This window comes from Brassica oleracea, chromosome C1 (genome assembly GCF_000695525.1).
Source record: "Brassica oleracea var. oleracea cultivar TO1000 chromosome C1, BOL, whole genome shotgun sequence".
NCBI classification, from domain to species: Eukaryota; Viridiplantae; Streptophyta; class Magnoliopsida; order Brassicales; family Brassicaceae; genus Brassica; species Brassica oleracea.
In genome coordinates, this window is record NC_027748.1 from 8,711,955 (window position 1) to 8,728,759 (window position 16,805).

Genomic DNA, 16,805 nt, shown 5'->3' on the forward strand with positions numbered 1-16,805 from the left:
TTGAGTATTTTTCTTTCACAAACTATTAACATAAGAAATACGCACTAATACATGAAAATTTCAATTTATCAATCATCAAAAATAAGAAAATATTTTTCTATCAACTATTAAAAAAGTTGGATATGTAAAAATTGTGTTACTTGTCATCGTCCAAAATTCATAATGGCGGCGCTATTACAAAGGGAAAATCGCATAAAAAAACATTCAAGACGGCCACTTGCACTTTAAACCCTGAGAGTATTTCATAAGCAGTTTAAACCTTTAAAGTTATATTTTTATCAAAAAAACCTCTAATCTGGCTTACTTATTAATCAAGTCAAAACGGTAACCAGTACTGTTCAAAATCGATGACGCGTCGATTTTTTTTTTGAATTATTTTCAAAATTATTTTATTAATAAAATAAATATTAAAATAAAGAAAATATAAAAATTCATAAAAAAAAATCAAAACAAATCATTAAAATCACTAAAAATTCACAAAAAATCAAAATATTCACCAAAAGTTTTTAAAATTATTTTATTAATAAAATAAATAATCAAATATACAAAATTCATAAAAAATTCAAAACAAATCATATAAAGTCAATAAAATTCAAAAAATTCACAAAAAATATCTTAAATTATTTTATTAATAAAATAAATATAAAAATAATCTGAAAATTTTACAAAAATAAAATATTCACAACAATATTTAAGTATAAAATACAGAAAATATAAAAAAATCATTAAAAAATCAAAACAAATCACAAAAAAATCACAAAAATCAAGAATACAATTATATGTGGTTTTATAAAAGCGACTAAGGAATAACGTGCATTGAGTGCTATAAACTGGCTACCCTCAAGCTATCATTAGTATACATTCTTCACTTTAACAATCCTAAACTTTTCCAAATCCAACCAACACACACATAGAACATAAAAGATTTAAAAAAAAAATCCAAAATAGCAGTCAGTCTCTGGGTTATGATTACTCTAATTCAGATTAGAAAAATTTATTATCTTCAAATGATTCTCGTGAATGATTTGTTATAAAGTTCTTATGAATTTTTATATTTTCTGTATTTTTATATTTATTTTATTAATAAAATAATTTAAAATATTCTCTGTGATTTTTTTGAATTTTTGTGAATTTTATTGACTTTTTATGATTTGCTTTGAATTTTTTAATGAATTTTTTTATATTTTTTGTATTTTTATTTTTATTTTATTAATAAAATAAATTTTTTTGGGTGAATATTTTGATTTTTTGTGAATTTTTTGTGATTTTTATGATTTGTTTTGAATTTTTTATATTTTATTTATTTTATACTTATTTTATTAATAAAATAATATAAATATTGTTGTGAATCTTTTATTTTTATAAAATTTTATGATTATTTTAATATTTATTTTATCAATAAAATAATTTAAAATACGTTTGTGAATATTTTGAATTTTGTGAATTTTATTGACTTTTTATGATTGGTTTTAATTTTTTTTTATGAATTTTTATTTTTATGTATTTTTATATTTATTTTATTAATAAAATAATTTTAAAAAAATTTGGTGAATATTTTGATTTTTTGTGAATTTTAGGTGAGCTTTATGATTTTTTTTTTAATTTTCTTATGAATTTTTATTTTTTCTTTATTTTAACTTTTATTGATAAAATAATTTAAAAAAAAAAAACGACACGTCATCGATTTTGAACAGTACCGGTTACCGTTTTGACTTGATGTACAAGTAAGTCAGGTTAGAAGTTTCTTTTGATAAAAGTGTCACTTTGAAAGTTTAAAGTGCTTCTGAAATACTCTCAAGATTTAAAGTGTAAGTGGTTGCGACTTTGAAGGTTTTTTATGCGATTTTCCCCATTTACAAATTAGTAAACTATATCTCCTGTTTCTAATTATGTTATTTTATCACAGCCATTATCAGTACTTTATTGATATATAAAATGATGAAACAGTAAGTCATATGAATGTTAGATATGCATGTTAGTAATATGAATACTATAATAGCAATTGCAACAGTGTAGTTTGAGCAGTTGGTTAGTCAAGAAAGTTTAGGTGTGGTTTGACCAATGATACCATCATAGTTTTTTTTTTTGTCAATACCATCATAGTTTAATCAACTGAAACAAATAATAGGAAATATCTAACTGACTAAAGTATATATATATAATCTATTTTCTACTCTAAAACTCTGATTTTTTTACCGTCTCAGTTGTGGTCAACTAATCACAACTTGTATAGGGGGTTTGGACCATATCAAACTCTAAAATTCACACCACAACTTGTATAGGGGGTTGGACTTTGTTTGGCATCATTTCAACATCAAACTTTTTAAACCACGTTTCAACTTTGGTTGTTATCAATAAAATTCAAGGTGTGTTGTATAATGTAGGTACATTGGCAGGTAATATACTCTTGCATTTTAGTCTATGAAAAGGGAGATGTTACTTTATGATCCAAATACTTGAAGACACCTAAATATGGTAATAGCTTAGGTGAATAGCATGTGGTGACCCTTAAATGCTCCACGCTTGTGTTAGGTTCTATTTTTCAAGATGGTCCATATACTAACCAAAGTTCTGATTTTTTTTTTCAAAACTCAAACGTAATAAATAAAAACATCTTAAAATGAATCAAAAGATAGTATGCAAGACATCAATGTAAATATTCATTAGAAAACACAAGTAGCACACGAGCGAATAACTCAATTTCATTCAATTCTTACACGACTCAAATTATCTCTATGTGAACCCGAAGCAAAACTAAAGATACTCATGTCAATAATATACATGCACATAAAGAAATACAACAAAATGAAAAACACAATAACTAGGCAAAATAAACTGAAAAAAACAAAGAAATTAATTAAAAGGAACAGAAGAGAAGATTCTCCGTCTTTGTCACAACAGTCATAAACTCTTGTCTTAAGCTTTCTTTTCCAATATTCATATGATCTCGTGCGTGCCCACTTCTCACTTTCTCTTGATGTTTCCTTTTTCCATTTAAAAAAATAAAAACTATACAAAATAATTATTATCACAACCTTACGCTCTTTGTTTTTTTTTGTAATGTTCCTCTGATTCATCTCCTCAAATGTAGGTCGGTGAGATTGTCGTATGCTCTAACGCCACAAACTGAGGTCGGTCCATCTCATATATCTTCTTGTATTTTTACTATTATTCGAGAGGCATATCTCCAAGATTAGACTTGCTGATCGAGAGAGTAAATATGATTAACAAGATTGATCCCATGCTTGACCTGTCACAAGAATTAACATTTCATCACCATATATCTTCATCAAAAACAACTTTACTTGTAAATTGTGATAGACATTTCAATTTTCAGAAGCATATCGTATCTCATATGATAATCTAAAATATATTTGTTTAATTCAAACTTTTAAACCCAATAGTGTCTGACTTAAATTAAGTAATTATTCCATATTCAATCAGAAAATTTGAAAGTAACCAAAAATACTATAAAATAGGATTTTGAGACAAAAGTTAATTAGAGATTTATGCATGCATTTTGAGTACTATATTTTAATTAAAACCTTTTGTGTTTTATCTTTCAGTTTGGGTTAACCGAATAAATAAGCTATGTTGAAAAAGGTGATATAATTACTTACAAAGTTGCAAAGAAGAGGACGACTTTCTTGGGATCAAACACCCAAGATGTGTGAGAGCGTTTAAAACTCGACTTCCTCGCAAAACCAAATCTTCTTTCTCTACTTTGATCGGATATCATATTTCCGGCGGTGGCCGCAGCCGTAGTAATGGTGATCTGATGAAGCGGTGAGGCTGAAACAGCGGTGGCTGTGGCTGTGGGCGTACCTGCATTATCTGTGGACCCCACGATGCTCATCTTTTCCGGCGTGCTTGTTCCTACAACTCATCAAATGCCATACCACAAGCTATAATTAATAACAGTTTCTTTTTTCTTTATTTGACAAGACAAAATAAAATGGATCATAATTTATTCATTAGTAACTGTATGCCGAATTTAATAATGGTATGAGTGAGCATGCGGTACATGAGAACAAAAAGTTGGAATGACGGTTCGTTGTCTGCATAAAACTATGTATAGCTAACACAAGTAATATGCAAATTATAAGGCAAGAATAGAGTTTCTCCTATTAGCGATCGGTCTTGTAAATATATTATATGCAATGTGGCATTAACTACATACGTAGTTAGTAAGATATATGGGACCAAACTATATTCCTCTAAAAGGAGACTTGGTTAAGTACTTTCGTTTTAAATTTCTATAAACTTTAGTAACGGTCTACAGCTAAAAACGCATGGGTTGGTCATACCTATTAACTAAACCCGACCTAACGCTTCGGAATATATACCTTCAAAGGAAATTTTTTTTTGTTATATATATAGATATTCACCTTTATTTAAATAAGGAACCTTCTTGCATTAGAGAAAAAAATAAAACTAAATGCATTCAATGAAGATAGACATATCTCAAAAAAAAAAAAAAAGATAGACGTATCTCAAGAAAAGAAAGGACATCTCAAGAAAAATATCTAGACCGCAGAAATAATAATAATTCGACTTGAATTATTAAAAGTCCGAGATGTATTTGTTTTCATCCCAAAAACCACACTAGGGGTTTTGTCTAATTTAAGATTTTTTATTACTCACAGAGTCACAGACTCGCAGCACAGATAAGCACAAAACGAATTTATTACGAGAATCTGTAGAATGTATAGCTTCCTATTCCATAGAATCTGCTAGGTCCATTTGATACTAGTATGTTATATCACATGGTAACAAAAAATGAACATAAGAACAAAATGTACCAATGGTCTCTAGGAAAATGCAGTTGTCCATATACGCGTAGTGAAACGTTAGTTTAATTGTTTACTTTATTGAAAACTAATCAATGTATCATGCATTAAAGGAAATAATAAATCAAGAATATGACATATATATTAAAAAAGGTAATTCTCACAAAAATAGATTTCAAAAACTAAAGTGACCAAAATAATATTTTTTTATTTTGAAAATTTTAATTTTTTTAATTTTTTAATATTTGAAATCATATCCCCGAAACTCCACTAGTCAACTCTAAACCCTAAACTCTAAACTCTAAATTCTAAACCTTAAACCCTAAACTCTAAACCCTTTCCGTTAACTCTAAACCCTAATGTCTAGATTAATTAACCCTAGAGGTGCAAATATATATTTATTTATTTTGATAAAATATTTAAGTCTATTTTAATCATTTTTATTTTTAAGGTCTATATTTATGACAAAAAAAATTTTAAATCTGTGAGGAAAAATTTCTCTCTAAAAAAAGTTATACATGTTGAAGAATGGTTTAAGTTTTACCTCTAAGTGGGGACTGAGGAAATGAGGTCTCACTGTCATTACCATTTGCGTCGCAATAGAGTTTCCTCTCGTTGTTATTGCTTCTTGGAGACCCTTTCCTCGAAACACTTCTCTGCAGCTTTTGAAGCAAATAAAAAATTCCATTTTTTCAGTTATTCAATTATTTAGATGACTCCAAAATATAAATTAAACTATCTAAATTAAGCTTCATGACAAATGCCAATTACTAGGAAAAAATAACCACATCATAATAATAGTTTGAAGCACGAAAAATATTTATAACACATGAAAGTCAACTTTCGATTAGGTTTTTTTTTTCATTTCTTAACCAGAAAAATAGTAAATGAAATCGACGTCACAAGAGTAGTTATAAAGGTCATAGGCGATTCTTCCATGATTCAAAAAATTAAATACCTAAAAGACAAAAACAAAACACAAACAGAGAAAAAAAATAAAGAAATAATTTATCAAAATTATAAATTATGGTGTTTCCGACCAAAACTCAATCTGAAACCACAGTTCCTTGAGCAAAGTTTAGATTGTTTTAGAACTTACAGTAATTCTAGGACTCGACGAAGAGAAGTCTTTGTTAAAAACAGGAGTGAAACTTTCGACATCGATCGTCACAAACCCATCTGGATTAACAGGGGGTTGATATCCTGACCCGGTTTCCTGAACCGGAATTGCTGTAGCGGTTTCCATCGATCTTTGATAACAAAACAAGAGAGAAACAGAGAAAGAGAGACGATCATCATGTTAATCAAGAAACATAGGTCAACAACTCTTGGTCGTTTATTTTGGTAAAACTTGGTTGTTTTGAGATTTTAATCGTGACCAAAGAGGAAATATGTATAAAAGAAGATGGAATCAACTTACTTTGGAATTCAGACAAAGGATTTAGTTACTTTGGAATTCAGACAAAGGATTTAGTGGGAGATTAAGACAGAGAGTCGAACGTCTCTGTTTTGTTCTCTGTTATGCTCTGTTTCACGATGAAGAAAGGTTTGTTTGGTTGGAGACAAAAAGTGGAGAGACTCTGGGGAATGTCGAAACTGAAAGAGAGGAGAGAAGGCTTTTTACTTTGATTTATGTGGGCGACATCTTCTGAATGGGTTGTTGCCCTCTTATTTATGTAGTATTTCTCAAAATCTAGTAGTAGTCACACGCACGAGAGATAAGAGATTGACTTATAAGTAATTAGTTAATTCATAAATCATGATTCCTATGTTTAAACTAAACTTAGTTGATCTCAGTGGGATGAAAGATGGAATAATATGTTATCTGTTTTTCTATTATAGTTATAATTTTTTTATTTAAAGACATTATGGCTTATCAACCAAACGGTATCAGTTTAGTGGTTAATCAAGTTCAAGAAATGCACTACCTCTTGTTGTAAGAATATTTGTTCGTTATGGATAGGCTGTTTTATTTTATTTTTGGTGAGCAGGTTGTTTTATTTTTCAGTATGTGTTTGGTTTTATATTTAGAAAAATTCAGAAGTAATTAAATTATGGGAAATTGCACCCTATATACATGAAAACATAAATACACTAACTAACCAAATTCCCCACTTTCTCCTACTTTCTCTTCCTATCTCTCTCAACTCTCTGTCCCAAAATCTATTTTTTCTTTTTTTTGGTTATTTGGCAAATAAGCACTAAAATTATAATATTTGCATATGTAAGAGAAACAAAGATGAGACATTTTTTCATCCTGAACACAGACTTTATTCCCAATTTATCACGTCCGGCATCTAGAGATGAGAATTTAAATCATTATTTGCGAGTCTCACCCGTATAGTCATCTATCGTGAAACATTACCGTTTAAAAAAATTGAATTGCGAATGTAGATGTGAGTTGGATTTATTTTAAACGGTGCAAACAGCTTAAATTTGAATTTATATGTCTATATTGCACAAAAATAGTATTTGTTTGTCTAAATTTTTTTTTTAAATAGAAAAATCGTAAAGATATATAAATATTACAAATATTGATATAATTTATTTATAAATATATATTTATATTATTTTTAAGAAGATAATTAATATACAATTAAAATAATTAATATAAAGTTCAAATAATTATTTTATTATACTTAATATTATCAAATGGTGTAAGTTTGACCCTCTTCCCAACACTAATGACAACTTATCATTTTTATAGTAAAATATTACAAATCAATTGTTATGAAAAGTATAAATATTGGTTAGATTAGGTTTGAATTTTGAAGATCGAACTCTACAAAATGTAAGTAAAACTAATGCAGTTTATGGTTGTGGGTTCAATTTTGTGGAAGATTTTAAATATCATATTATCAGAAGTCCATCACAGATCCCTTATAATATGGATTGAATTAGCCACGTATAGATAGAACTTTCTTTTCGTTGTCACGGGCTGAATTATTGATCTCAAATCAGTGTCTGAATTGTTAACTCGTTATTTAATTATATGACCACATAACTTTGTTTATTTTTTATTATTTTGAAATTGAATAAAAAATAACTTTGTTTTTTTAAGTTTTGTATAATTTTAGGAATATTCGATGAACAAAATCATTAAGGTGAGCAACTATCTTCCCTATTTTATGATCTGCCTCTTGCTTTTTCCATTTGACTCCACATAATTTTATTCCTTGCTAATACTTCTATGTTGTAATTTCAAAATTGTTAAATTCATTTCCTACGTATAGCTAAATTTAAAAATAATTCAACATCAAGAATATTATTAAATATGAGAATAACATTTTGGAAAATATAGCAACTACCAATCCACAGTAAATTATTATAGATGTTTTCAAACACCAAATTTTTTTTTTAGAACGCAACTTCATTAAATCGTCACAGTACTGTAGTTAAACCACTCAAACACCAACTTTCATTTTCTTTTTTGCAGCCTAATAAGTTTGTCTTCTCCAAGCAATGGTAACCCTGTAAAAATAAAAGTACACGTGGGTTCCGATACGGGGTTAGCCTAGTGGTATTTGAGGGAGCTTCGGCCCCAATACGGTTCCGGGTTCGATTTCCGCTGGCCACCGAGGTTTTCACATGGGTTTCTCGGTCCGAGAAGAACAACACGTGATCTGAGGTAACTCCTCGCCAAAGACTTTAAGCCTACCCCGTAGCTAGTCTGGACCACATAAGTGGGTCAGGACACTCCTCGTAAATCTCAAAAAAAAAACCCTGTAAAAATAAAAGTACTATGTCTTCTTTTGATACAATTTTCACCACGCCTAAATAATTACCAAAGTCTGTAAATAGTAATTTTCGAATACAAAGATATTTTCTTTGATAATTTGGGGTCTTGTGAGCGATAATAAAAATAATAATAAACCGAAAACAAAAATAAGAGACATAGGCGACAGGGAGAGGACTCGAGCTATTAGACATTTTTGTATAAAAATCACAAATAATGAAATATGTTATCAAGTATTTATGAGAATATTTACAAGAATTGAGAAAGACAAAAAGAAAATAATAATTAATATCTGTTATTCAGAAGGCATAAGGGTATTAGATATTTCTAAAGGAACTGTGCTACTAGACAATATCTCTTCGCATAATATTTTTTCGTATATATGTTGCAAAGCAAATAGTCATTTAGAAACTTAGGGGTAAATGCAAGTTAGCAAGTGTGATATTGTTCTTAACTCCTTTTTTCACGAAATTTGATTTTATTAATGATCAAAGAAATCAAGTGTTATGGTATCACGTATTACATTTGGAACATAAGCATGATATATGAAATCTACTCGTATTATTTTTAACTCTTTATTATACATAATTTATTTCTATTTTTTCTTCAAACTTATTAATTTTTAAAAGAGTTGATTGGAGTTTGTAACCGCAATTATTTATGAAACACTTTGAATACACGTTTTTTTTTTTGAGCAACTGAATACAAGTAAAAGGTGTGACTTATTTGAAATGATTTGATCAGTCTAGTTTTGTGTCTCATGATGTTGTTGATTTTCTCCCAAAAGACATGTTATATCGAAATAGAGAAGAAGAACATGGATGTGAATTTGCTTATCAGCTTTATATGTTAATCTTTTCATGTTTGAAACATATAAAACAAGTGAATTATTACTTCTGTTTTTCTCCAAAAATATAGTTTGAAAAGCGGTTGATTGTAAGCTGTAACCGCAATCATTTATGAAACACTTTGAATATAAGTAAAAGGTGTGATAGGGCCTAGGCATTTTAACCTGGACCCGAAGACCCGAAGACCCGAACCGGAACCGACCCAAAAATACCTGATCCGGACCGAAAATTTACAAGTACCTTTTGGATCTAAATTTTTTTTACCCGAAAGAACCGGAACCGAAAAGGAACCGACCCGAATAGACCCGGACCCGAAAAGAACAGACCTGAATAGACCCGATCCGATAAGAACCGATTTGTACCCGACTTAAAAACATGTATATCTAAAACTATGATGTTTTTGTGTTCTATTTTATATATACTATTTTATGATCTAGTTGAAATATCTTTTGTTAACAACATTTGTTATTATTTTTTAACATTTTTAAAGTAATATAAAGCTTTAAAATGTAAAATTTAGAGTTTTAAAACATTTTATTTTAATTATTAATAGTTTCATTTAAGTTGTTTTATAAAATTTTAGATATATATGACAAATATTCAACTAAAGTTGATGGAATTGGGTATATCATGTCCTTTTCAGATCCTAAATACCCGAACCCGACCCGGACCCGATATGGACCCGAAAAATTATGGATATTTTATGGGTATTTTAATTATAGACCCGAACCGACACGGACCCGAGAAGAACCGACCCGAACCCAAACCGAAAATTTCTAAGTACCTATTGAGTCTAAATATTTAGGACCCGAAAATACCCGGATCCGAAAGGAACCGGCCCGAACCCGACCCGAAGACCCGAACGCCCAGACCTAAGGTGTGACTTATTTGAAATGATTTTATCAGTTTAATTTCGAGTCTCATGATAAAACGTTGATGATTTTTTTTGTAAGAACATGTTATATAGAAAATAGAAGAAGAACGTTTTTTTTTTGATAACCGATAGAAGAAGAACGTAGAAGTCAATTGGTTCATATAATGTTACTTAATAATTAAATGTGTATAAAATGTTTCAAACTTGATTTAACACATTTAGTTATTAGGTAACATCATGTTAACTCTTTTCAAAAATATGTAGTTAACTCATGTAAAAGATGTCTAAATGTGTATAAAATGTAATGGATGTCTAAATGAGTTAACTCATGTTAACTCTTTTCAAAAATATGTAGTTAACTCATGTTAACTCTTTTACATTTAGACTAGGTGATAACCCGCGCCCTGCGCGGAATGAGTGATTAAAAGAGAATATTACTTTTAATCTATAGATATTATAAAGTAAAAATATATAGTCATAAATATTAGATATAATAAAAAATTGAACGAAATTATGCGGATTTATATACTGTAATTGGTTAGGTGTAATTGAAGTATATTATATGGAAATAAATCTTTAAGTGTAAGCAAATAATTAAATAAATTTATTATAAATTTAAGATAAAACAACACATAGGAATATAATTATTACTTTCATAATAAAAATTATGATAATATGAAACGAAACATAGGTAATAGAATAATAAAATACAAAAGCAACAAATTATAAAGAAACAAATAAAAAACTGATAAAACCACAACTAATGTGAAAAATGTCTTTAAAATTCTAGGTTTGCAATCCTAGAAAGAGAAATAACAAAAAACTCAAGGCTACGTATTTATATACGTTAAATTAATCTTCTGAAAACAATCTCACCCTAATTATATAAAATATTCACTAATTATTATCATAAAATTTGCGCTTTAATCCCCTTTAAAAGCTTGCCTTAATACGCGATATAATAAATCAAAGAAGATCAAATTAGGTAAATACTATCATACACAAATGATGTAATCAATTCACTTTATTTTTAAACACTTGTCACGATATCACCTTCGATTTCGGGATGATATTTAAACAACAAAATCATGTGATATAATTTTTAAAATCTGAATACATAATCTAACTTTCTTTATATACAACTGTAATTGCAGATGAATGCTTAATGATTATTAAAAATCAATCAATTAAAATTAGGAATTGATATGTAATTTAATTTGTCCAAGCAGAATAATCTAACTTTCTTTATATACAACCGTACTTGCCGGTAAATACTTAATGACTTTAAAAAGACAATCAATAAAAATTTTGAATTGATATCTAATTTAATTTGTCCAAGCGGGCTAATGAATTTTTCAAATTCAACATAATAACATACGCAGCTAACCGGTCAAGGTTATAGCTTAATACATCTTTTGATATATTCAATATAACTATACCTATAATGATTTTATATATGAGGTTGATATAAAAAAAATTAACATATGACCATTGGACAATAAGGACTTCTGAAATAAAAAATATTAATACAAACCGTATAGAGCAAGCAGTCATATAGCTCATTCTACATTTTGAAAATATTAAAATTGCCTTATAGTTGATATCATTTAAGTGAGACGAACATTCTTACTTATACAAAAACAAATTTATACTTGAGATTTCTATATTCTCAAAGATGATAGGCGTTTCGAGCTATATTCGATTTTTATTTGTACTTATATCATAAAGATGATAGGCGTCTCGAGATAGATGAGAAATATTTCTTGAACTAAAACCTGTGTTATACAACTTTTACTAAAATATATTTGTATCTACTTGATGGATATAGAAACTTAAGGAGACTACAAAAATAAATAATAAAAAAGACTTTCTATTAATACGAAGGAGGCCGCGTGAAAAATGGGTAATGAATGATCAAATGAGTTATCGGTTATATAGATAGGAATCATATAATATATTATGTTAAGCTATATTGTAATGAATAATGACAATATATGTAATTAGTCTAATGAGGAGAAAGCTTTTAATTAAAAGGTGTGAGAGTGATTCTAGTGTTGACATCTAAGAAATGGCAATTTGGTTAATAACACATGAGGTCAAAGTTAGTTTAAAATAATGCACCTCAAATAATAAAAAAGGATATCTTATACATGAGTTAACTCTTTTCAAAAATATGTAGTTAACTCATGTAAAAGATGTCTAAATGTGTATAACTAAATGTGTATAAAATGTTTCAAACTTGATTTAACACATTTAGTCTACATCTTTATACGCTGTCTATTCTATACGTTGCTTGCATTTTTACGTATGGTTTTGATTCGTCTTATTATTTCAGTAGAAAAACTAGGATGCATCCGAGCTTTGTATGTTCCAGCTTTAATCAAAACTAAGATGACCTGACAGAAACCCAAAGCTGAAAATGACTGCAAAATACTACAAGATACATGTATTCTTATAATAAATAAATAAATAAGCTTCTTAATTATATAGTTTACAGAGGAACTGGTTTAGTTACTTTCAGTAAGATAAATTTTAATCATAAGTAATTACAATCATGAATTCATATTGTGTTTTTATTCGAATTTGATAAAAATGCTTATGCTTAAAAAACAAAGCCTAAATATTGGTATATCCACTAAACTAGAGCTGTTCAATCCGCATTTCATCAAGGTTGCTATAAATGTTGTTCAAACTGATTTAATATCTTGAAGTGGTTCTATCTAACTATAGTAATATCAGATTTTCAATATAGGGGTCCTAGGAAATATATCATTTGTCCTAGAAAGCATCACTAACCCAAGACTCACTTGAAAAGAAAAAAAAAAGATTATTTTCTTTTGGGTTCGAGTTATACAATTTGAGCTTCTCTACCTTAGATTATTAGTTTTTGGACTGACCATCAGAAAAAAAATAGTACTAGTGACTACCATAAAACCATGCAAGAAAAGGAAAAACAAAACATGGTGGACAGCAAATATACGGAAGAAGATTAGAGAAAATAGAGGAAAAAACATTTGATTGATTAAGGCTTAAGAGAGTGTCATACTAATGAATTGCAGCCAGAGAAGCTGTCTCGCTAAAATACATTTGAAATTTTGAATACATGCAACGCACCCATTACCCATAGTCCCGTCCCATACTAATAATACAACCCAATAAATATTAAATATCTAACTTCATACATAGAGAGAGAGACACGATTATAATATATAGTCTCAATAATTCACATCTTGTTGTACTTTTAAACTTTGAAGTTTTAAACCAGTTAAGTTGGTCTTAACGTAAAAAACAAAATAAGTCCTTCATCGAAGACATTCCAAACAACAAAACTACATTTCTGTCTTCTCTTTTCACTGTCCTTTCTTTTTCTGAAAATAAATTAAGATGTTCATATGGCAAAAGCAATTCAGTATATCGACCGTTGGATTATGTCTTTAGCTACAGTTTTCACTTGTATTATATACATCCTCAATACGAAAATCAGTACATAATTCACACCAAATCTTAACTTGATAGTTGTTTATTTGGCTTTAAGCTTTGTGTTCTTACATTGATATACGTCTGATTGTAAATGTAATCATCATACAAAACAAACGGAAACCCTGATCAAATTACATTGCATGTACTCAGTTTTATTACCTCTGATTCATGATTCAGGTTTCCTCTTGTTCGAGCCAAACCACAAAAAGGGGTTTACGTGAACATAACCACACCAAGAACCTCTTTTCTTTAAACCGGTGAAAACCTCTTAGTACCATGGATACAATGGAGACATGATCTCTAACAGCATCACGTCCCCCCAAAGGTACATAGCAACCAAATCTACGGAATATGTTTTTGACTTTTTGAGTCTTACAATTGTCTCTTTCACTGGAACCAAAAAGGGTTCAGATTTTGTATGTTACTGAACCAGCGATGCCGACTTGACCGCAAAGCAAGCAACAGTTTTCTATGATCACATTGTGACCTATCTGCAAAAAAAAACAAGAAAGTAAACAAGAGATCACCTTGTGACCTATCTCAATCAGCGGTTTCTAAGATAGAGAAACGGTGGACTTAACTTTCAATACCACCACCGGTCTCTAACCCTTGATAACAATCTATTTATACAATAAACACTTAACGTGTAGACAACTTTATAACATTATAGCATCTTAAAAAAGGTGCACTAACGTACAAGTTATTACACATTCATTGGATCTTACTGTATAAATTGTCACTGAAATTCTTTCAAATCAACTCTTAACGTCCAGACAAATCTGTGAGAGAAACATCATTAACAGAAACCGAAAACGACATTGATCTTCTGAAGAAACCAGGCTGTGATGGCTTTGGGAGTTGGAGAGACTCAGAATCAGAGCTAAGCATGGAAACAGCTGAAATCCATTGTTGGTCTTTTTGTAGGATTCTCTTGAACACAAGACAAAGCAATTTCTAGGCATTGCACTGATTGTTCCTTAAGAGTAAGATTTCAAAAGAACATGATCTATTAGATCCATTAGTCTTCCTTCAACCCAATTTTTCCATGCCTGCAAAAAAAAAAAAAATTAGAGACAAAATTAAACTACTAATCAATTTTTATGTATTTTGTTGATCTGTATTTGTGTGTTTCTTGTCACTTACGAAAGTAGGGAGATCTGTGCCTTCACTAAACCCTAGTCCACTGTTTCTTTTACCTGTAATGATCTCAAAAACAAGAACTCCAAAGCTGTAAACATCTGTTTTCACAGAGAATCTACCATGCATTGCATACTCTGGAGCCATATATTATAAAGGAGTAGTACATAGTATAGGGATCTCACTGTAAATACTAGAGAATACATTTACCCTACTTGTACACATGTATATATACTCTACCGTATTCTAATAAGAGCATTCATTCAGTCTTAATACTCTATATGGTATCAGAGCCAAAATACCTAAATCTCTGAGCCGCCTCATCACCCTTTTCAAATTTTCTTTGTCTCTCTTACTCCTTTACGCCATGAGCAACCCGACTGCACCAACTGAAACAATTGCGGTGTCAAACACAAGCACTCTCCTTCACATTCACATGACTAATGTGACTAAGTTGACCACTTCCAACTTCATGATGTGGAGTCTTCAAGTCCACGCTCTTCTAGATGGATATGATCTTGCAGGTCATATCGATGGATCTGTCCAAGCTCCATCCGCCGTGATCACCACTGCTACTGGTGCTGAAATCAATCCGGCCTTCACCCTTTGGAAGCGCCAAGACAGACTCATATACAGTGCGCTCCTTGGCGCTATCACGCCAAATCTTCAGTCAATTCTCTCGACAACCACGACTGCAGCAGAGATATGGAGCACTCTCACCCTCAGCTATGCTAAGCCGAGCAGAGACCATATTCAACAAATTCGACAACAACTCAAGACTTGGACTAAAGGAACCAAGTCTATCAATGAGTACTACCAACACTACAAGAAAATCAGTAATTTCTGACCGTCATATCCGTTGGAAAACGGTCAGAAATGGCCTGCTCTGACGGATTTCCGACGGATCTGACCGTCAGATCTATATGGTCAGAAATTTTTTAGCGGTTAGAAACGGTCAGATATGTCTGACCGAAAACCGACGAATTATTACGGTCGGAAATTTCCGACAGAATGTCTGTCAGATATATCAGTCAGAAACTTCTGACCGTAGTAGCGGTCGGAAACTTTTGACGGGTGTTTCGGTCAGAAAAAATTGACGGAAATCGCGGTCGGAAAGTTTTGACGGAATTTACGGTCAGAAATATTTGACGGAAAGTACGGTCAGAAAGTTTTGACGGGTAGTTCGGTCGGATATTTCTGACAGGTTCATCGGCCAGAAACGCTTACTTCGGCTCAAAAAATAAAATAATAAAATATTGAAATGGTAGTTCGATTGTGAATTTTAAAAGTCGAATTTTTATAAATAAATTTGCAAAGTTAAACTAACATACATCGATAAAGTAATTAATTTACATGGTCATAGATTGTACAAACATACCAAAATGATTAATCACACCAAAACAAAAATACCAAAACGGTTGGCAAAGTTCCAGCAAGTAAAAAAAAAAACCAAAGTTCCTTACTAGAAACATCGATCGTCGGGGCTTTGGGTTGCAGAGTCCGGCTGGGTTTGAGTTGCAGAGAACTGCTCGGGGCAAAGGTTGGAAATGAAAACGGTCACGCGACGAAGCTCTTCCTCAATAGCTTGACGTTTTGTCCGCTCTTCATCAAGCTCCGTCTTCATCCGCTCCATGTACTGAACAATACTCGAGGAAGAAACAAAGAGCTGAGATGATGAGGTTGAGATAGCTTCGGAGGTACGACCGATACCATACCGACGACCCTTCTTAATAGGAACATTCTACAAAAGAAGAGTAGAAAGATTTTAAAATTTTATAAGAACTATAAATATAACATGTTAAGCAGAATAAACTGGCTCGGTTTCTGGTTTTTTATATACAAAGTCACACAACCCTTAACTGAAATCAAACTGACAGTTCTACCGAAGTGAAACCAAACCTATATTAGAAGCTTGAGAACGAATCCTAAAATTCTAAGTT

The 16,805-nt window shown here is 30.4% G+C and overlaps 2 protein-coding genes across 3 annotated transcripts in view; both read right to left on the minus strand.

The window, feature by feature from the left end:
• Window positions 1-2,761: 2,761 nt before the first annotated feature.
• Window positions 2,762-6,444, minus strand: LOC106342100. 2 transcript variants are annotated; one of them, XM_013780932.1, is made up of 5 exons: window positions 6,211-6,444; window positions 5,890-6,040; window positions 5,335-5,452; window positions 3,621-3,876; window positions 2,762-3,250 (listed from the first exon to the last, which is right to left on the minus strand). In XM_013780932.1, the coding sequence occupies exons 2-5, from the start codon at window positions 6,034-6,036 to the stop codon at window positions 3,169-3,171; spliced, it is 603 nt and encodes a 200-aa protein (XP_013636386.1). In that variant the 5' UTR covers window positions 6,037-6,040; window positions 6,211-6,444; the 3' UTR covers window positions 2,762-3,168. The 2 variants fall into 2 exon arrangements, with proteins under 2 accessions (XP_013636386.1, XP_013636394.1); XM_013780940.1 differs by having other exon boundaries at window positions 6,240-6,443.
• Window positions 6,445-14,490: 8,046 nt separating this feature from the next.
• Window positions 14,491-16,805, minus strand: part of LOC106330694 (cysteine-rich receptor-like protein kinase 27) — a 14,236-nt gene continuing 11,921 nt past the window's right edge. Inside the window, 4 exon segments of the mRNA XM_013769127.1 lie at window positions 14,491-14,628; window positions 14,630-14,707; window positions 14,709-14,777; window positions 14,872-15,049. Of these exon segments, the coding sequence (XP_013624581.1) occupies window positions 14,491-14,628; window positions 14,630-14,707; window positions 14,709-14,777; window positions 14,872-15,049 (463 nt within the window).

Coding starts and splice junctions, on each gene's coding strand:
- LOC106342100 (XM_013780932.1), bottom strand. CDS start 6,036: ATGGAAACCGCTACAGCAATTCCGGTTCAGGAAACCGGGTCAGGATAT. Junction 3,877..5,334: donor TCCTCAGTCCCCACTTAGAG/GTAAAACTTAAA, acceptor GATGAGTTGTAG/GAACAAGCACGCCGGAAAAG. Junction 3,251..3,620: donor GTCCTCTTCTTTGCAACTTT/GTAAGTAATTAT, acceptor TTCTTGTGACAG/GTCAAGCATGGGATCAATCT.